Source organism: Oxyura jamaicensis, chromosome 11, assembly GCF_011077185.1.
Source record: "Oxyura jamaicensis isolate SHBP4307 breed ruddy duck chromosome 11, BPBGC_Ojam_1.0, whole genome shotgun sequence".
NCBI classification, from domain to species: Eukaryota; Metazoa; Chordata; class Aves; order Anseriformes; family Anatidae; genus Oxyura; species Oxyura jamaicensis.
This window is the reverse complement of record NC_048903.1, coordinates 20,179,944-20,200,959: the sequence shown is the minus strand read 5'-3', so window position 1 is coordinate 20,200,959 and position 21,016 is coordinate 20,179,944. Positions and strand designations below refer to the sequence as shown.

General features: G+C 43.2%; 1 protein-coding gene across 5 annotated transcripts in view; it reads right to left on the bottom strand.

Moving 5' to 3' along the window:
* Window positions 1–15,890, bottom strand: part of NFAT5 (nuclear factor of activated T cells 5) — a 40,457-nt gene extending 24,567 nt beyond the window's left edge. For 3 of the 5 annotated variants that reach the window (XM_035337129.1, XM_035337131.1, XM_035337132.1), the window contains exons 1-2: window positions 15,764–15,890; window positions 3,241–3,799 (exon numbers count right to left, since the gene is read on the bottom strand). In XM_035337129.1, the coding sequence (XP_035193020.1) occupies window positions 3,241–3,799; window positions 15,764–15,821 (617 nt within the window). In that variant the 5' untranslated portion in view covers window positions 15,822–15,890. Of the gene's footprint in view, window positions 1–3,240; window positions 3,800–4,260; window positions 4,323–9,325; window positions 9,439–15,763 lie in introns of all 5 variants that reach the window. The other 2 variants (XM_035337134.1, XM_035337133.1) reach the window with 2 other exon arrangements.
* Between the last annotated feature and the right edge of the window lie 5,126 nt (window positions 15,891–21,016).

The following is a 21,016-nucleotide window of genomic DNA, read 5'->3' as shown; positions in this document are numbered from 1 at the left end:
TAAAAAACAACAACAAAAAGAATCCTGTTTCAATGTGCAACATGCGGAATTTATCCAGGTGCCAGCTGTCATGCTCTCACTTCCACTAAACCTTCCGAAGTTTATAATACAAGTAACACAGGGTTGCGCTGTACATTGGTGAGCTGTTAGGAGGTTTGTGCTGTGCTTGAATTCCATTTCTCCCCCTGTTCCTGAGGGCTACCTGTGTCAGCACCCAGCAAGCCTACTGCTCGCGGCCTTGGGCTCGTCTCACGGCCTGCGTCAGCCACGTAGCGGCGATGGGGCAGTCTGGAGGGTATAAAAACCTGCACTAACACCACGTCAAGAAGTCCTGATTACTCAGCCATGGTCACGGTTAACAGGCTGGTTGAGGAAAAAAAAGTTATGTAAAAATATGCCATATACAAAACCTGCGACACACTAAATAAACTGCAATTAACTCCGCTATGCTCTTTGCTTCTGTACAAAATAAGCAAGAGCAGTGCTTGAATTTAAGCCGGTGGATTGCGTATTCTGACCTTCTCATACGTGGGAATTCCAGCTAAATAAATTAATACAGAGGACTAAAGTACAAAATTCTGAAGGGTAAAGTCAGAGAGGCAGCCATTAAAATGAAATTCTCTTTTAACACTCAAAATACAGTTTTACCAGGGGCACATTGACACTGTGGCCTCTCCAGCACATCCTTGTGCTTTCCTGAAATTACTTCACTCTTAAAACCCAAGTTCATTGTCAACACGCTGACATTTTACACATCGTAGTATTTATCTAAAGAGATGACACCTAAAAATTATTTGGAAAATCTTCCCTTTAGAAACTTGAAGTAATTGTTATTTTCAGTCAGATTAGATGAACATGAAAGGAATTTTAAAGATTTCACCAGAATTTCTCAGTGCTTCCTTCTCAAATTATGAGGATTTATCATTTACACATCTTTTTAATTTAGTCAAAATATAATTCTAGTAGCCATGCACGTACAAATAGTAAAAATAATATTTCTCTCTCACACACACCCCTTTATTTATTAGCTTAATTGTTACCAGCCAATGTCTCCTCAAAGCTAGCACTTCCTTTCTAGGACAGGAATGTAAACGGCAAAACCCATGATTCTATTGAAATAGATTTCATGAGTTAACTTTGGTCTGGTCCTGCACTTGCATCATGGCTGTTCCAAGTGGAGGCCTGAAAGTGAAAGTGAGACCAAGCATGACTGAAAGCTGGGAATCTTTGCCCTACATCAATTCATCTGTTTTTAAAAGGCTTTCAGAAATGCTAAGGGTTTCCACAGGAATCAATTCTTTTTTCTGTCTCTGAAAGCCAACTACAAGTCTCTTTTAAGACAAACTATTTCCGCTTCACAAATTACCAAGTGTTCTTTCCTTGCTTTTTTCTTAAAGCCAAGAGTAAATGACCTTGCTTGGCTGAACTCCACCAGGCTGCAAAATTTAACAAAAATTTAAGTGATGCTACCGCAACCTGGAGTTGTCTGTAATCTAGAGTTGTAATACTAAATTGCTATATTCCAACTATAGAACTAGCTTTTCTAATATCTTAGATATCTCTTATTGCAAAGCTCTTATTTAAAAGGACAATTCTATTACACAGGATTTTACTGTGGTTCGATCCAGCCTGTATACCAGACATTAAGCATACATGCTTATCTAACCCTGTGTTCACCGAATCCTAATGCCAGTGTTCATTGGTTAGTCCCTAATATTTTGGGGAGTATTATAATCTTGTGATATTTTAGACTGAGACCACATATACTGTTCCCAGGTTTACTAGATCTCCCATTTCTGTCCAGAATCACAGAATTCTTGCCTCCCAATAGTTTCCTCCCTTTGTAACTGCGGGACTGAACTCCTTTGTGCTTGGTGGAAGCAGCTTCCTCATTCCAAGAAAACATGTTAGTTTGCTTCCTCAGTTCTACCACGAACAAATGTTTTACATCATTAAAATTTTCAGCTGCCAAAAATAAGAGATGCTGGGCAACTTCAGTCAAGCTTAAAGCATTTGCTGTAAAGACACTTAAAACAAAAAACGGAGAAATAAAAACCCACCCAATTGGTGCTGTACAGGTTTGAGGGGAGGAGCAGGTGATGGTACCAACTCTTTGTTACCAGCTAGCTCCATCTTTCCAAATGGTGTACCTAATACAGCAGGAAGCAGCAGCACACTCTGGAGAGTTTCTCAGAATCACCTCACAGTGATTTTTAAGTATGGAACTGCAATGACCCTGGGAATACAGACTCCAGGCTCTTTCCCTTTGGAATATGAGACATTCATACTCTCATTAGGCAAACTTTAATATTCACCATGACTGTGATTAGTATCTGAACACACTACAAGCACATATGTAAGAAGTGAAACAAAACGGCCCCCCAAAAGAAAATAACCAAATCTATCCATTTGACCACCTTAAGAGTACTAAAAAAGCCAAAAGTTAAAAAGTAAAAATTAAAAAAACACATACAATCACACTACTATAAACTGATGGATATTCTCTCTTCAAGCAGCTACTGAAATGCATTTAGTGAACAGTGTGAAGTGGGAGAGATGAGAGACCACCACCCAGGCGTGCCCACATACAGACACACGCATGCACACAACCCAGAAGCACAGAGAGAAACAGGATTAGAGATTTATTTCTGAAAAAATCAAATACAGATGTGAATTCACAAGAAAAAACAAAATTTGGTTCACCATATAATCTTAACATTTTTATAAAAAAGTAAAGGATGCGTTAAATGATGAGAAATCTTAACAAGCCATTAACTTCTACTCCCATCACTCTCTCTATTTGATAAATAAAGAGACAAACAAGCAGGAAAAGTGCCCAGACTGAAATCCTCACATAAAATACTGCACAAACAGCAAGATTTAGGGTGCGTCCAGTCCACTTCTGCCTTTTTTCCTTTTTTTTTTTTTTTTTAACATACAATAACGTTTCCATTGTCTTTTTGTAAGGGGGATTGCACAATCTTTCAGGAATCTCACTTAAACAATAACACAGCCAAGCTCATCGATTCTGCGTCCAATTGTTATGACAAAGTTTAGCTTTATCTTTAAAGATTAGCTAGTCTAGTGAGAACTTATCATGGGCTAGAACACAAAACGGAATGGCAGAGAAGGCGAGAGATTTATGTGAGAACCTGAGTAGAACACTTGGCGGGAAGGGAGTTTTATTAGTTTGGTTTTACATATGGCGATAGAACTTTAAAAAAAAATGCAGATACCAACCCATTTCCTGCTTTTGAGTTGCCTTTGCTGTCCGTGCTGAGCTGAGAAAGGACATAGTGAGGCGCTTTGGCACTGTCGGCATCAAATATATCCATGTTGGACTCTTCACAATCTCGACGTTTGATCCCTGGCCTCTGCTTTGGGTTTCGTTTGCGTGATTTACGTGGCACCTCAGTGTTATCATTGTAGGAACTGGTACTCATGTTACTGAAGTTGGAGGGTGAATCCTCCATCCACATACTGCAGCTCTGTTCTGATTCCAATCCACACCCCTCATCCTGGCAGGACATCCGACTGTTGTCCAGCAAGTCCTCAGGTGGTGGCGAGATGTACAGGACTGTGTGTCTCTTCGGCGTTGACTGCTGCTGCTGGACTGTGTTACTGGTTAACTGCTTTTCACTTACCCCTCGGTTACTTACCCCCACGGCTGAGGAGCAGCTCTCCACTTGCATAGCCTTGCTGTCGGTGACTGAGGTAGAGTAAATGGTAGGACTGGAAGAGGTGGTAAAGGAGCTGCAAGCACCGCCCATGGAGGAAGAGGAAGGAGCTGAAGAAGCATCTGCGGTGTACAATTTAGAAGTAAATACAAGACACGTGGTTCTGTGTGTGCTGGCTATAGCAGTCCCATTGACGTGAAGTGATTAAGGAACCGATTGCTTTCCCCCAGCAAATATTTGGAATTTGGTACGTTTTGGAATGTAAATGCTTAAAGCAATATAGCCTAGCCAATACAGTACTTTGGAAATGTCCAAACATGACTGAATGCATTGTGCTGTAATCAACTTTTTTAAAACTTTAAATTAATTCATAAAAATGGCTGCAAGTAAACAGAATTTTCATTGCCTCAGCTGGACTACTTATTTGTGTATAAGCCATTTCATCTAAAATAATGGAAGCCCCAATCAAAATGTTTATAATCCACATTCAATGCCAATTAAACCATTCATTATTGGATTTTTTGTTTTGTTTTGAAAAGACGGGACTGTGCTTAGCCACGAAATATTAAAATAAGTTTCTAACCTATGAAGCAGAGAACTACAGGTCATTTTTAATGCAGACACTCCCTGCTTCAGAGGCAAATCCTGGAATAAAAATATGAGAAAATAAATGAGAAAAGAGCTGCTGATTATTCCATCATAAATGAGAAATAAAATATAAAATCAACTGAGTTGGTAGGCAAAATGGAACTGGTATCAGTCACTACGATAGAGCTATTTACTTTGCAGGTTCAAAACATGGCTGAAATAGCTGTACTGGTGACACACTGATACAAAACAGCATGAAGTTTCTGTGATTTGACTCAGTCTCTGAGATTCTACATCAGTCTTCTCTCAGTCTTCATTAGCTGAGTCCCCCAAGCATACAGGGGCAGCTTGCGAGAGACCTCTAAAGTAATTCATATTAAGCAGGATATTTTAAACAACGGGATTGTGACCTCTCCAGAAGTCCCACAGATCAATTTGGTTTAGAAATACGAAAGGCAACTAAATGATTAAAACAAAACCCTGAAGATTTCTGAAAAGCAGCATGATCATTTCCACTGGAGAATTTTAATGGATAAATCAGTTGAAAACATAGGCTGAAATGTTTGAGAGGAAGTGGTAAGAAGGACAAACATGGGTCTTAAATTTAAGTCAGCTGTAGTTTACTAAGGAATAATTAAGTTTCATATACAGATTTCAGCTTCCTAGGGGAGAGGCCACTTTACTACTGCACAGCTAACCACACCTTATGCAATCAGCAAGAAGTGTAGAAAGAATCGAATTTTGCAAACAATAGGTAATAATACAGTATGTTTGCTCAGCTAGTTACCGCTGTAGTAGAGGTAATACCTGTTATGATAAGAAACAAGATCCTTTCTTCTTTTGTTGATTTTTTAAAATCCAAGTTATTAAATAGAACTGTCACCTCTAAAAAGGTTTAGACATAGTTGAACTATTTTATCAAGTTTAAGCTACTTAAAAGTAACATAATAAAGCATACTCGGTATGATATTAATATTTAACTAGCAGCAAAATTCAGCAAACCTTCCTATCATCAAATCTACTTGTTATTAACAGGGGTTACCCATGGCTGATGACAAAGACTGTTTAAAAAGGATTGGTGTCTTACAGCTTTGCTGTGCTGAATGAAATTAAAAGTAAACCTAAACTGTTCCGGAACGGAGTCAAGTAAAACACAGCGGTCATTGCAGTTTATCAGAAATCTATTCTGCTTTCACCTGCATAAGAAAGTCCCTTCCTCAAACCTCCCAAAGAGCCAGGAGCAGATGAATGATACCAGTTCCATTTTCCAGTTTGGTTTTTGGCAAATATAGTGGCTGAAATTGGAGAATTCAGTCACTTTGAACTGCATTCCAATTTAAAGGCAAATTTATCCTTTCTGTATCATGCATTAATGCAATGCTTTTTTCAAAAACACTTACAGGATTGGCAAAAACTATTAAATCTAGATATTAATTTCAGTGACAATAGGAGCTGATTTGCAGCCACTTTGAGTTGAGATAGATTGTTGCTATTTGTGATGTTTACTTTTTTTAATAGAATTAGTTTCCATTCATTAGAAAGAAATGCAAATATGCAACATGCATACAGCATACGTGCTGCACGCAAACATTTGTGAACTGAATACAGGGAGCCCACAGCAGCAATGCTGCAGAGCTGGATTGCTGACTAGCAGTATTTTCCCTAGCTTAAAAAAAAAAATCAATTCTATTTTTTTTAAACAGATGAAACTGAGCATCACGTACGTGATGATGCAGTGTATGTGGATCTCATGTTTTCCTGTCTGTGACGAAGACTGACAAATAAATAATTACGTACGTTGAACCAGGTAGCGGGGCTCTAGAATTGGAAGACATTTCCTCCTCTACAGAGAGTTTAGTATGAAGGATTTTCTTTTTGCAGCAAATACTGGAAAAGTTTTAGAAAGGTTTTATTTGGAAGACCGATAAGAAAAACTTGGTCACGTTCATACGCAGGTCTGCATTGGGACAGGTCTGCCAAACACTGAGCACAGCCTGCGTATCAAGCGGCTCCATGCATATCCTCTCCAGAAATGCAACAGCTGCACTTCTCCTTCACTTTCCTAGAAAAAAAATAATCACTAAACAAAATACTTTTGGTATAAAGCTAAAACAGCTGCTAACATTATTTTAGGGTGCAGCATTTAGCAACATTGCTATCATCATAGCTACCAGGTTCCCAAAACAGTTTCTCCTCCAGCTTTTTTCCTAGCAGTTAAAATAAAAGACCGTGTATGAACACCCATGGCTTTCCTTTATGAAGGTAAGGAGGAAACAATTACTGTCCTTTGCGCACTGCTTACACTCTCCTCCACTTGTCAGACACAGCCCAGTGTATCAATAAAATTAAATTATGGAAACATTAGTATCAAGCTGGACAATAATAGCAAAAAAAAAAACCCTCTTCAGCCATACGTCTTTTCAAATGAATGTCACTGCCATCCACAACCATGCACGTGTTAAAGCATGTGCAGGCCAGCGCCTCCTCCATCCTAACTAACGACATGTGAGAACGTGGGGCAAATATTAAAGGCAATGGAACGAGCTGGCTGTATTAGAATAGCCAAATACAAAATGTAAAATATACTTGGGGAAACAATTAATAATTGCTTTTTGCCCAAATACTGCAAAAACATAATAGAATTTGTGTTTTTTTCAGTCTGCAGTCCTTTATCTGACTCATTTTCCTTTGAGCTAGTAAATAAATAAATGGGATCAACCAAGTACGAATTCAGCGAAGTTACTGTAACGAAAAAACACCCCATCTTTTACACGGCTCCCATTCTGTTAGGTCAGGTTACTCTACAGCCTGTGACTACACATGCGTATCTGACACCCAGAGGAGCTCTCTTGGTTGAATATGCTACAGTCCAAAGAAGTTTATTCTGCAGTTTTCAGTAATTCACTTTGACTGGCATTGCTTTAGAAGGTGAAGGCATTTTGCTTTCCCTGTTTCAGAGGAAGGAGCTTTTCCCCAGGACGCAGCAAATAACCCAAATACAACCAGGGGGCATTCGGGCTGATGGCTATGCCTGGCTGCAGGGGAAGCGAGCGCACCTCACGCATTGCGTTTCGCGGGGGTTCGCTTTCTCAGACACCTCAGGGACTGCTACAGGTGGCTCTTTCCCTCGCAGTTTAGCAGTGCTTGCTATGATAAACGTATAGTTTGAATGAGCACGCACATTTTGAGATTTAAGATTGGTATTTTAACACAAATTCAAAATAAAAGTCGCTTTCAGAGCACCTGCACGGAATGTAAGCCAAGTGCACGTCATGGCCAGTACGCAGCCCAGTACTGACAATGAAATACACACCAGCCTCACAAGGTCATGAGTTTCTTTTCTTTAAGCAAAAATTGAGAGAGAAAAAAGAAAACTACTTCCCTGTTAAACCAACCTTCATCACTGTGGAAAATAAACCTCCCGAATCCACTGCTTGCCACCTCTATGCCACATAAGACAGCTGAAATAACTGTTTCAGAATTTGTTGCCTGTCTTACAAGTTTTTCTTCTCTAAGCTAGGTTATATTATATGTATATACCTATTATATATGTAACGACATCAAATTCTTCATTATAAGGAATTTCTCATTCTGTTTTGGACATCATAATTTGCACATCAATAGTAAGTAATTCTGCAATATGTAAATAAAAGACAAAATAGCCAAGAGCTAACAAACTAACTGGCCAGTGTCGGAGTTGAGAATGCAAACAAAGAACTAATTAATTACTCCGCACTACTCCTAGGAAGACCAAGTTTCAGGGAAGTTTGTTGTTCACGATACCAGTCCTTTGTACATTTGCTTCCCAGAAAGCCTAAAAAGGGGCCTTCTGCTCCCATACATTTCCTTTATTTTCAGGCAGTGAACAAAATTGCATTCACAACCAAGAGATTGAATAATTCAAGTTTCTTTCTGAAAACAAAAAGCAGGCATTGGCAGAAGGGATGCAACACGCATGTGGCACGGATGCATGCTGCTAAAAATCACAGGCTGGTTAAGCATGAGACTAAGGGAACACACAGCAGAGCATCCCCATCAGCAAATCAGCGCATTCTTTTTCTTTTCAATAATGAGCTATTGTATAAAGAAAATGTATTACCTCCTGAATTGCCAGCTAAGGCAGTGACATATTTCTACATCCTATTATCTTGTGAAGTCAAACAAGGCATTCAGCCTTTTTAAAAATGTCTGAAATGAAGAAAAACACACTGCTTGGCATTGAGGGAGTCTTGTCTTTAGCTAAAACTCACGCGGAGCCAATCCTGAAATCCTTGTTCAGTCTTTCCAAAGAGATCCTTCCATACAACAAGGATTACCCAGCCTTCCCGAAGAAGCAGTGTCCAAATGATGTCTTTCTTTGATTGCAGCTAGAGTGCAAAGCAAGACATTTCCCAGACTGGGAAGCTCAAGATTGAAAATTAATGCGAAAAAACTGGAGATATTTGGGGCTTTACAAGTCTTCCTGCCACCTGTGCACAAACAGTCAGGACTAGCAAAGGGCCATTAAAGGACTTGACTTTAGCCTGCATCGTATGTGATCCACTACGGTATTTCGGGGAACAATTAAGCATCAAAAACCTTCACCACACATGGTGCGGTCTGAGTCATTGATAAGCCTGCTGTGTGGAATATATCTCTTTATTTAATCTGTTAATTTATGTAATGTGTCATGTTTTTTACAAGAATTTTCTGTGTTAATTTGTTTATTCACAGAACCACTGGACACAGGAGAACAATTTCAGAACAAAACCAGGATACTATGTGCAAAATTTCCAGCATCAATGCTTGCATTGCCAAAGGCTTTACGGGCAAAAACCAGAACTTACAAAGTGGCTGCAAACCTGCTTTCAACACCTCACATGCCAAACTTGGGGTTCTACAGTTCTTCGTCTCGTATTACTGATGTAAAGTCAAAAACTTTTCCAAAAAGAGTTTAGTTTCAAATCAGTATCAATCCACTATTTAGAAACAAAACAAAAAAAAAAAGAAAAAAAAAAAAAGAAAAAAAAGGAAAAAAGAAAGAAAAGAGACTTATGAAGAAGTCTGAAAACAAGACCGACCTATACCCTGGGTGAGATTGGATGGGTTAAGTGTCTCTGGCACTATTTGTCTTCACTATTGACAGACACTGTCACACAACCCACCACACGATGCCTGTCTCTGAATGGCGAAGCTAGAATGCAAGTTAAGTGTATTAATAGAGAAAAAAAACTAGCATCCCAGCAAATATAATAAAGCAATCCAATTCACCAGTTATTAAAAAACACTCAGATTCAAGATAGGTAGGTTAATTTAATTTACATTAAGCCCAACAGTGTAAATTCCCCTTACATTCACATGCTGAACCAAGCGGTGCATTATAATTTGGGTGAATACATCAATCTGTTTTTATTACCAATGACATCCATTACTAAATTAGCACCAAGTTCGGGTATCTCAGAAGAACCTCTGGGAGCGGCTCGGACCCAGCAGTCCCGTTTAGCTCGGGTCCCTCCCGGCTCGGAGCCAGGCAAGGCAGAACTCTAGGCCCCCTCAGCTGCTCTCTGCAAGCTCTCGCCTGTCTGTCCCTCAGCTCCCTCCATAGCCCACGGCCCTGAAAGAGCGACTGTAAAATGGTATCGTGACAGATGGGTCCAACAAAGAACACTTCACATTAGGAATTGGCCTCTCTTGTTCTTTAGGTCCACAGCTGTTTTTTCTAACAATGTAAGAACTCCTCTTGGCCTTCAGGAAGTCTTCGATGCCGGTACTGCAAGGGCCCAAACAGGAGCACACCGAGGTTGTTCTCCTTCTACCCTTCTCTTGTTTTTTCATTATTTATTAAGGAATAAGAAATTCTCCGATCACAAGCATTTCTTGAGCCTTTTTGATGTAAGAATGGGAGCCACTCACTGTAAGAATTTGCCATTCAAAATCTCTCAGAACAATAGAACAGCTTGTGTCTGAGTCAGTATTCTGGAAACACGCGGCTTACTGGCTCTGTAAGACTCAGGAAGACCGAAAACAAACTTTAATTGAAAAAAAAAAAAAAAAGATCTGGGATACATCGATGCAATCCTCACGTGCAGTTCTCCGCGGGCTCTGCTCCACGCAGAGCAGCAGACGCGCTCAGTGCGCGCACAGCCCCGCAGGACTGCAGAGCTTTAACTGAAGTTACAGAGCACACACCTAAAAAGTTTCCATGAATCGGAAACAATCAGAGAAACCTTCTTCCTTGGTATTCCCCAGGGATGAACGCTCACCCACAGCAGCGATGAAGGAGCCTCCCCTGGTCCCCGTGGCAGCCCCTCGGGGCGCGCGGGCTCCTGGAAACAAACTGGTCGGAGGCATTAGTGCCAACAAGCTGAGCAGCCTGGGCACTGCACCGGGACACGGCAGCAGGAAGGTGCGCTTTTAGAGCACCATGGTCTGGCTCAGATTAATTCCACAAGAAAGTGTTTGGCACGAGCGAGAGAAGCGCGCGGCGGACAGCCGTCCCTGGAAGGCATCCTCCAGGAGGTGACAGGAAGGCGCTTCCAGCCGGGACGGGGTGGGAAAGGGAAGGGAACTGCCTACAAAGAAATGGAAGTTTTTACAGTCATTGCAGATCGACTACAAAGAAGAACCTTTCTTTTCCTGATCATTTGTTTACATCATGTAATTATAAGCCCAGGAAAACAGAATTCATAGTGGCACTCGTATCCCCTTTGAAATTTCTGGTAATTATTTCAGTATCAACAGGAAAAACTGACTAATGACACTAGGAAGGATGACAAACCAAGAAAATATTTTCATTAAAAATAAAAATTAAGAAGCCTAACTATTCAAAAGCAAAACATTTCTTCATTTTGAAGCTGTATTAGAGTATTTAGCTTGGAAGTGATGTCAAAAGCTTTATCTTCACAGGGGAAAATGGCCCATATCCTTAGCACTTGGTCTGTACCCTGCAGGTAATCCAAGTATTTTTAATCCGTTTTGCTACAGTAGCGATTTAGAAGCAAAGCTTTATTTTCATAATTAAATGAACAGAAACACTTATAACAAGTATTTCAACTACAGCTCTTTGACCAAAGAAGCAAATTCTATTTGGGACAAGTAGTTTGTCCCTTTACTTAAAAGGGGTACAAGATTGGAACAAAAAGGTAAAGTTTCATTATTTCATACATATTTTCCTAGGATACAAACCTAAGCCAGAAAAATTCAATACATAACAGATGAACTGTATCTAGATGTGAAGAATGCGAAAAGTGTTCAGTAACCACATTTCAATGGCAAAAAAAATCTTTTCCCCTTTTGTTACACCACCACCACTCTTTGTGAATGCATTTTCAGATAAGAACTGGAAAATGTCAGAATGGAAACGACACAGGAAATAATATCCTGAAGAGCAATACAAAAATACAGAAGGATATATTTGCCTCTGGTAAATGGAGAGCAGCATAAGAGATCATCAACAAGCTGAAGAAGCTCATTCCAAAGCTCTGCTACAGAAAGAAGGAGCAGATGATAAGAAGATGCGACAGTTTTCTTCACTGAGGCTCTGAAGGTTTGAGCATTCTTGTCACTGGAAATAAAAGATGAATATGCAACACTTGTTTAAAGTACATGGCTGAAAATACTTTGGAATCATCCCCAAAAGGCAAGAACAAGGTGTTGACCTACTAACTAGAAAGACACCTTTGAGGAAGGACTTGGATTAGCAGTTTGAAGCTTAGGCATTTGAAGTACTTGTTCCGTGTGTCTTGATCAACAGGCGAAAAAAAATCAGTCAGCCTTTACAAGCAACTGAAAAGAATCAGGCATCCCTCCTGGAGCTTCAAATACTGTGCAGAAGGCATTATTAAAGCCTCAGCCACGCTTGTTTCACGTAAGTCTCCAGCCACAGCTTACAAACACATTTCTCAACAGGACACCTTCAGGTAGTTCAAGAGTCTGTAAGATGATTCATATTTAATGTGTTCATGGAACTGCACCAGGCAAAGGCCTTTTTCCTGTCCCCTGAACAAAGACGTTTGTAATGCAAACAGCAAGCAGAGAGAATGGTTTCTAGGAGTAAAACCAAATCCTTTCCCTCCTTTCCACTTTCCAGAAGAATAACAGAATTAAAGCTTGAGATAGCAGCTTCGGTTGCGAACATCAGTGCTCAAAATCCTAGAGTTCTATTAAAGAATACTTGCCTGATTGTTATTCAGAGGGTGGGTAATAGCCCTTTTGTCTGGATTAATGAATATGAGATACACATTTATTAACAAGTTAATGAATCCAATCAGCAACATTCCATTTTAATACTTGTAAAGATGTTCTGTAAATTGCAAGACATATTTCAAAATGGAAGAACTAGAAGTCTGCCCCTGCAAGGTCATCAGAGCTAAAAAACAGCCCATCCTGGTCCTCCACAAAAACTAGGAAGCTGACTGCAGCAACATGTATCTCTCAACCATAAGGGTACTTTGATGAAACAAAACCCCACAGCAAAATGCCTGACAGAAAAGCCTCATGTTGAATTTCAGCCTTATTCTGTGTCCTGGGAAGCAGAGAACAAACTGTGTTAACTATTACAGGAGTAGTATTAAAAAAAAAGCAAGCGCCTCACCACTTAACATCACTCCCTCTACCGTAATCCTCTCATTATGAAGAGAAAGCATGTGTGTTATTGACTGTGCTAGCAGCATTTCAAATTAGCCCTTCCTTTAAAAAGGTAAATGAGACTACCTACAATGAGGCTGAACTAGCAGTTCTTTATCATTTTCAAATACAGTGAAGTTCTGAAGCAAGTAAGAGCTGGCAAAAACCACCAAGTAAGAGACTAAACAAGGGGGAGATTTCAGAACAAATGGTTTTACAAGAGCACTGGCTGCCAACATCATTTTTCTTCATCACCCTCTCAACCTGTGCAGAGTCAGCTACCTGAGAACACTAAGGACCTGAAATAGACGAATGAATCGTCTAATCTCAGTTTTTAACATTAAATTTAAAATATATGTTACGCTGCACAGACATATAAATATAGACAGGCTGATTTTCCTCTTTTTTTCCTGTTAAGAAACCAGAGCTGCTCGCTGTGCCCCGTTTTGGAGCGCAGCCTGCAGCCCTGCTTTCCAGGTAAACGCTTCTCTAAGATGCGCTATTTTCTTTCAAGTGTGCGGTCGAGGAGAGGGAAACAAACCACTAAGACACTACACAAAAACTGCCTGCTATCACTCCCTGGCTGGGTCTGCCTAAAGCCACAGGGAGTCAGGCACCCGCTTCCCTCTCCAAGCAGCAGCCACGCTGCTTTGGGCCGGGGCTTATCTCTCCTTACATGTGTACACAGCGCAACCGACTGGGGAATTATCCTGGTCATCACAATTATATGTTTATAAAAGACCAAGATTCAATTGTTCTTGCCCTCACTGTAGTGGAAAGTGACATAACCAATGAAAACAAACTAGTCTTTGCTCTGTTTTCATAATATTTTTTAACAGCTCGGAGGACTGTCATTTCTTGTTCACCTAATACTTCCGATCCAAGTTTTCATGGCACCCAGACACTTAACTGTCTCGTCTCAGCGCTCGTGGAAGGCCTCCAAAGCCCCACTCAGCAAACAACTGAAACCATCACAAAGTGACAGGCACTGGGAGAAGCTCGCTGCACCTCATCTTACCGCTCCCTGCCTCGTGGCACCACAAGCATTCCTGCAGACCAGCCGTGAGCCGAGGGGGACAACCTGCGCCTGGGGCAGGTGCTTCAGCCAGCAGCACGCTGGGCAGCACGCACACAAAGCCCTCTTCTTTGGCAGGACTGCCAGCTTCAAGGCTTGGCGAAACCAGAGTCTCTGACGTTGAAGTGTTCTTGATTGAATGAGTATGTCTCCCCCCTCCAGTGTCTGCAAACAGATCTCCACGCTATCTTTTTGTAGGTTTTCATTAAAGAAAATCTCGCTGCAGTTTAGCCCCAACACAGCTAACGCATTCTTAGTTTTTTAGAAGGAACCGGACTGGCTGTTAGCACACACTAAATACCTGCAGGAAACAGACATTTAGTTCCATTCATCTCGAGTGTTTAATTTTCTCTGTTAGATACAGAATTAATTAGCAGTTTGCGTCCATCTGTGGATTTAGAGTGTAACAGGGCTTGTGTTGTGTTTTTTTTGTTTTGTTTTAAGATCTAGGGTTCTATAAGATTTGGTCACTGCGATATCTTTGAACACAACCAATCATTAAATATGTTGATTATAGAAATACACGCCCAAATTATTTTTGAATATTATTTTTGAATAAGTGATACAAACGTATCAAATCCTTTCAACATTATTAATAAAAACATCCTTTTTTCCCCCCCAACGTAATAACCGAAGTTCCACTGCACACAGTTAAATCCACAGGACTCTCAGAAGAGGTCTGGCAAAACATGAATGGTGAGCAGTGCTGTAAAGTTTCTCCAACAAGTCTAATAACGTCCTTTTAGTTCTGACCAGGATTCCTGTGCCATGCAACTCTGGGAAACATTCTTATACAAATATTTAATGCACGTGAACTCAGAGGAAAAGAAATAATGCAGCTATTAGAATCCTCGCCTTAAATATATACATTTTACTCAAGCAACAACTTAAGACCAAATCAGGAAGCAGAACATGACCTTGTAAGAAACACAGGGATCAAATTATGCAAATACCCTCATCCAATGAAGAAAGATGCATCGATCAGTTTCCCTTTTTTCCTCATTGCATAGATGTTTAGTAATCGATAGAAATTACTGGCAAGAATTCCAGATGCAAACCAGCGCTAAGACTAACCTCACAAATGAGAGCTTTGCCCTTAAATGCAGACTTTATTTTTAATGAAGACCAATGAGAGAGTCTTTAGACTAAAGTCTAAAACATGACTAGGAGTGAGCTGGAGCAGAAAACAAAGACAAAAAGGTCACGTCTCATTTTTATACGCTGTCATTTAAAAAGACAACTAATTTATCAGTTTTACAGAGGTGCCACCCCGACTAATGTATTACATTCTCAGGCACATGTAAATTTTTGAATACATTACAAGAGGGCTGTGCTGGAATAGAGTTTAAATACTAAGCTTTCGCAGGCCTCTGAAAAGAAAGCATGACCTTTCTTCCTCCCTGCAGCTCAAAAACCTTCACGGCCCAAAATGTAATCTCCATTCCATTTTTTATGCCTGCTGGAATTGTTGTACAGTCGGTCAGCATTCTGACTCAGTTCCAAATAGGTATGTATACCTCTGGAGACAGAACGCATTCTAGGAATTAACAGGCCTGTGCTGAAAGTAATAACAGAACAGCAAAACAGATAACTTGTTTCTTACAGATACGTCCTCTGTGAAATACTGTAACCAGTAATTTAGAATACCTGGTAGTTCAGATCACCTGGTTTAGCTTGATTTATACTACCTAAATTCTCCTAGAACGAACTTGGCTACTTCTCCACAAGCTTTTTACAATCAAAACTTTGCCAGCACTGTTCATGTTGGCCAGAACGTTACAAACCTTAACAAAGCAACTGAATAAATGAGAATGCTTACCAGCAGCGACTACAGCTGGAGGAGGCGAACCTGCCTCGCCACCGCTTGTTTGGCTCATGGATGCTACGGATGTTTCTCTGGAAGGTGGTAACTGCAGCTCCTTTGGGAGAAGGTCATAGACAGATTCTGTTGGACAAATGGAAAACAAAAAGGAAAAGGGCTTATTAAGAAATATTCATGCTCTGTAGGAGAGAAGAAATAATGTTTTTGTCTACGAAGATGTGACCTATGATGGGATGTTCTCAAAACCTTCCTAAAAAGCTACATTAGGTACTCCGAGCCCCTAACACTATGGAATGAAAGTTCTTTCAGAAGACAAACCATGGAAACACGAAGATACACGTTCTCAAGATTGAAACAAAAACACACCAATTTGTTCAAACAAAGAAATAATTCATGAACTTCCACAGAAGCTGTACTCATTTAGAACGAAAGAGCTGACGGCATACACCAAGAATCACGTGAGAACCAAAGACAAACCCGCTGCCAGAACCCAAGCTGTGCAACTGCATTTCAGAGAGACTCACTTAGCGCCACCACCTACCAACATTCTACGAAGTCAAATATCAGGCAAGTATCAGCTCATTGCGTAAGATCCCTTATTTCCATTTTTCTTGCCTCGAGCTTTTTGATAAAGTGACGTAGACACTCCGGGGCAAGCAGCCTCTGCTAAGAAAACGGCAGCCCAGGGACCACGGGCTGGCAGCAGGCCGCCCAGCTGGGAAGGGCTCTCGCTGCACGGAACGACTCCGAATGCATCGTTAGGTGACTTGAGATAATTATGGCCACAAGCGCGCAGCTCTGAGCGCGCCTCTTCAAGAAGACCCATGAAAGATGCATGCCTGTTTCCAGCGCCCAAGGGGGGATGCAGACAACCCCGCTGAACAGATGCGAGCTGAATCGACAGCCCTACACCACAGAACTCTAGGAAAACCCTTTATAAATATTATTCACGTGCCTGAGACGGGTATGGAAAATACTGATTTTTAAAGCCACTGTCGCTCAGCTTCCCAGCCGGGCAGTAAAACTTAGCAGCAAGTGTCACTCACACCAATCTGCTTCCGTACAAAAAGCATTAGCGACGGAGCCGGGCAGCATTCCTTGTGGACCACAAAATCCCAACAGCTTTCAGGGAAAACGTTTACTTATTTCCATGCTGAATGGCCCCTATAAGCCCGGCCACTGGCACTGCTGTCAATACATCAAAAATGTCTCCAAATAGAATGTGGCATTAGGAAACCACGAGGTGTGTGCTGGCCTATTTTCTGCTGAGTTACACATTTTCTTCAGAACGAGTATCTTGACTCAGGAGGCCAATGAAGTAATGAGGTAGGACTGAGCTTTAGGGTTTTTGTTTTTTTTAGTATTTACTTCTCAAAAGTGACAAAGGTTCAGCCAGATCTGCTGCTTTAAAGGGATGCTCAGATCCAGACCTCCCAAAGCGTGGTGTTTCTCAGGGATCCCGTAATTTTGTCTACCATAAGCACAAGCACGATCTCTTTGAATAACCCTATCGATGCGGTAAGGAGAGGGAGGGCAGGAGGAGCAAGCATTAGAACCGAAGCTCATTCCCACAGATCCCCAGACCATTACAAGCCAACCGTGCTCAGCCTGCACCACGCCACCAGCCCCGTCCCAAGGCACCAGGGAACGGCACCCAGCACCACGCGGGCACCCAGCGCCGGGCGAGCGGCCGCCCCCAGCCCAGCCTGCGGAAAACGTCCCCGTTTTCCTTCCAGAGGGCACAGGCTAACACACATCCCTAGTGACCCAGGCTATAGGAACTGCCGTTTCCAGACCTTCCTCAGGAATCTGAATTGTGCCGGTGCCTTTAAGAAAGCTCGCCACATCAAACCTGCTCTGAACTCATCAGACTTCAAATGAAACTTTGTGTTTTCACCTAAACACGGGCCAATGTTTATATATGCTGCGCTATAAATAGCATTAAAGCAAAAACTGACAAATTCCAGAAAGATTAGAGTTGTTGCAAGGAAACCAATTCTTCCCAGAGGATATAGCTGCTCCCTGTGCCTGCTGTCGCTCTCAAATAGCTGACTCCCTTCCCCGTTGCTCAGCTCACCTCCATCGCCGCTCTGGGGCTTCTGTTTGGTTTTGAACACACACACACACACACACACACACACAGACACTCCTGCTAGAACTTTGCATTTATTCACGTGGAGAACATCCACACAAAGAAAAAGCTGTTGCTATCTAAACTCAGTATTGCTTTTGAAGGAAAGAAAAAGAAATTAGCATCATTACGTACTTCTATCTAATTAGCAGGAAAAATATGTAACCAAAACTCCTGTCTTCAGCAGTCACTGCGTTGAATAAAGGAGGCAGGATTCAGTCAGCTGACAGCACAAGTGCCTGGTAATTTATCGCTTATCTTAAATCCCCTTCAAGAACGCAGCAGCTGATGCTGAGATCCCGTTCTTCTCTAGCAGCAGCTCCATTTACACCCAGCATCCTCTGTAAATACATTTTCTTTCTCCGTATAGGAAAAAATTAATCTCTTTTTTGGGATTATTGTTATCACGAAGTATAAACAAGATCCACACACGAGCAAAAGAAGGCTAACCAACGCTCGGCAGCAGCCAAGAGGCTCATGCTCAGCCCCACACACAAACCTTCACCAGTTTCTGTGCCACACATCCATGCCTTCGGCCATCGCACGCCCTCCTTGCAGTAAGCCTCCAAATCTGGCATCGTCCCTCCAAATGCCTCACACTAACCAGGTGAGCCCAGGCCTCGCAAATCCGGGTACTGAAAGCAAGGACACACGGGGAAGGGCAGATTTACAAAAAAGAACTCTAAGTTTCTCCAGCTGCCCTTTATCCGATTATGCTGCCAGCACAATCTCTCCGATCAGCTGCCTGTAACTTTGATGTGCCTGCCAGTTACGCTGCCGGGTCAGAAAACTGCATTTCACGTGGCTATAACGGAGCAGCACAGCCCCGACACCGAGCCAGCGCCCCACACGGCAAAGCCTGACATCTGGGGAGCACAGCATTTTGCCAGCGCGCCGCTTGAAACCGCACGAAGCATTCGGAGTTGAAATATGAATGAAAACCAATTAAAGCAATACGGTAGCAGGGTTGCTCGTTACCGCAGCTCAGCACCAGCACAGCAGGGCCAAGAGCAGCAGCCCGGACACGACGCAGGGCTGCCGGCAGCACTCAGCCACCGCCTCTGGGCCGGTGGGAGCAGCGGTGCCGCACGCAGCCGGACCTGCAGCACCTGGAGAGCTGCACGCCGCTGAGATCGGGTCGCTCCGCGCTCAGCTTCGCACTGGAATGGAGACAGACGCTATCACTTCAGGTGGACAGGAGGTGGGAAGAGCAAAGAGAAGTAGTTTCGCCAGGACAGCTCATGGAAGTAGCTGCAAACAATCAGCTCAGCACTAACGCAGCAAACCCAAGGCACAGCACCTGCACTCGCCCACTCGCGGTGCTTGCAAGACTTCCCTGCAGCTCCCCACGCTGAGCATCTCCAATGACTTCTCTGCTGCAGCCGCACAGGAGTCCCAGCCATACGGCTAAGAACTGAGATCTCTAGCGGCTTAGTGCCCCGTTAGCTCTCCCTGTGCCAGGACTGGTTGCGAAGCTGCCGAAGCCGCCGAAGCCCTCGTCCTTCTGCAGCGAGGCCCGGCCAAGCTGCTCGCGGGGAGCGCAGAGCCGGGGCATTTTCCACTGGTCGTGGCGGTGTCTGGCCCTTAGGCGCACATCCTGGAAATCTCTCCCCACTCCTTCGGCCTCCTGAACAACAGCAAAGATAATCCTTGTGTTTTAATAAGCTCTCCGCACCGAACGGCCGCCCACTTGATCCCTACTGATATCAGTCTCCTCAACATGTTTTAATACCCACACAGATTTGGCTGCTTCTTCCCGAGCCATTTCCTTGCTGCAGCACATGACAGTCACACCAGAGATTAGACAAAACCTTGGTGCACTCTCCTAATCAGCTGGCAGCGTGCTAGCAGAAACCCCTTCTCAGAACGTACTCCAGGCTGATCAAACAGCAAGTAAATGGGCACAGAGAGCTGCTTATAATGAACCAAGTTTATTAAAAAAGCAACAAGAAGTACATGAACCTGCAAGTAGCTTCAGCTACATGGGCTGTGAGAAAAGTACAACGAAACCCATGTACTCTGCCGATGAAACAGACCCAGGAAGAAAAGCGGTGTCCGTATTCCACCACATCCACAGTAAGCATAAAGTCAGGTCCAAAGTGCCCGTGTGTGCGTGCGTACAGATTCTGCGACTCCACCAGTTCACGTTGAAGTGTGAGCTTTAAACCTGCACTGCCAAGGCTGCCCAGTGCCAGCCACAGCCCGGCCGCTCCTCACTTGGAAGGCAGCTGCGACTCAATACAACACACACGCAATTCAGGGTCTTCCGGATCCTTCTGTAGGAGGCACGGAACCCCAAATGTATTCTACACCTGAAAAACCAAGGCCTCTGATTCTGTCTGAAGACCCCAGGCATTCTCTTTTATTTTTGAACACGAAGTTGGTTCTACGCAGCAGCCCAGAGCCTGCGACAAACAATATGGTTTGGGTGCCAACAGCTCCGCCACAACAGCTTCGCTCACAAAGGGTTTCCAAAGAATGACCGAGGGGTGGGAGAGCTGCAGCAGCCCGACGTACTGAGCACACAAGTAAAGCCTTGCTCTGTTGCCAAACGTTGGCGTCGTGTGACCCTCCAGGACTCGCTGTGTACAACAGCCTGGGTGTGGGAGCACCTCCAAGGCAGCCGTGTGGGCTGTCAGGAAGAACCCGCAGGGGCCATCCGATCGGCTCCGCTCTCTGCCCGCCCCCAGCCCCCTCCAAACACCCACCAAGGACACACGGTCCTGCCACGGGCACCAGGAGAGGAGCTACCAAGCGAGTTCATCACCGCGGTGCGGAACGATGGGTATATGGCAGGAGCATCCCAGAGCTCCACTGAGGCGTGGAGAGCCTGAGGAGGGCAGTGAGAAGGGACCCCAGGACAGAGGCACGGGGCAGGTCAGCCTGTGACACGAAGGACTTGCGTGTTCCTTTTTTTGTTTCCCCTAACATGCTACCTACTGGCCTTGCCGCACACCCCTTGAAGCGCCCTACAAAGCCGTCGGTCTGACTCTCCCGCACCGGCACTCCCCGCAGGCCAGGGGACACACGGCAGCGGCCTGGCCCCGCGCTCAGCCCACAACCACCACCCACATCACACACCTCGCAGCGCATCCCGGAGCGGCGGGGTGAGACGTGGG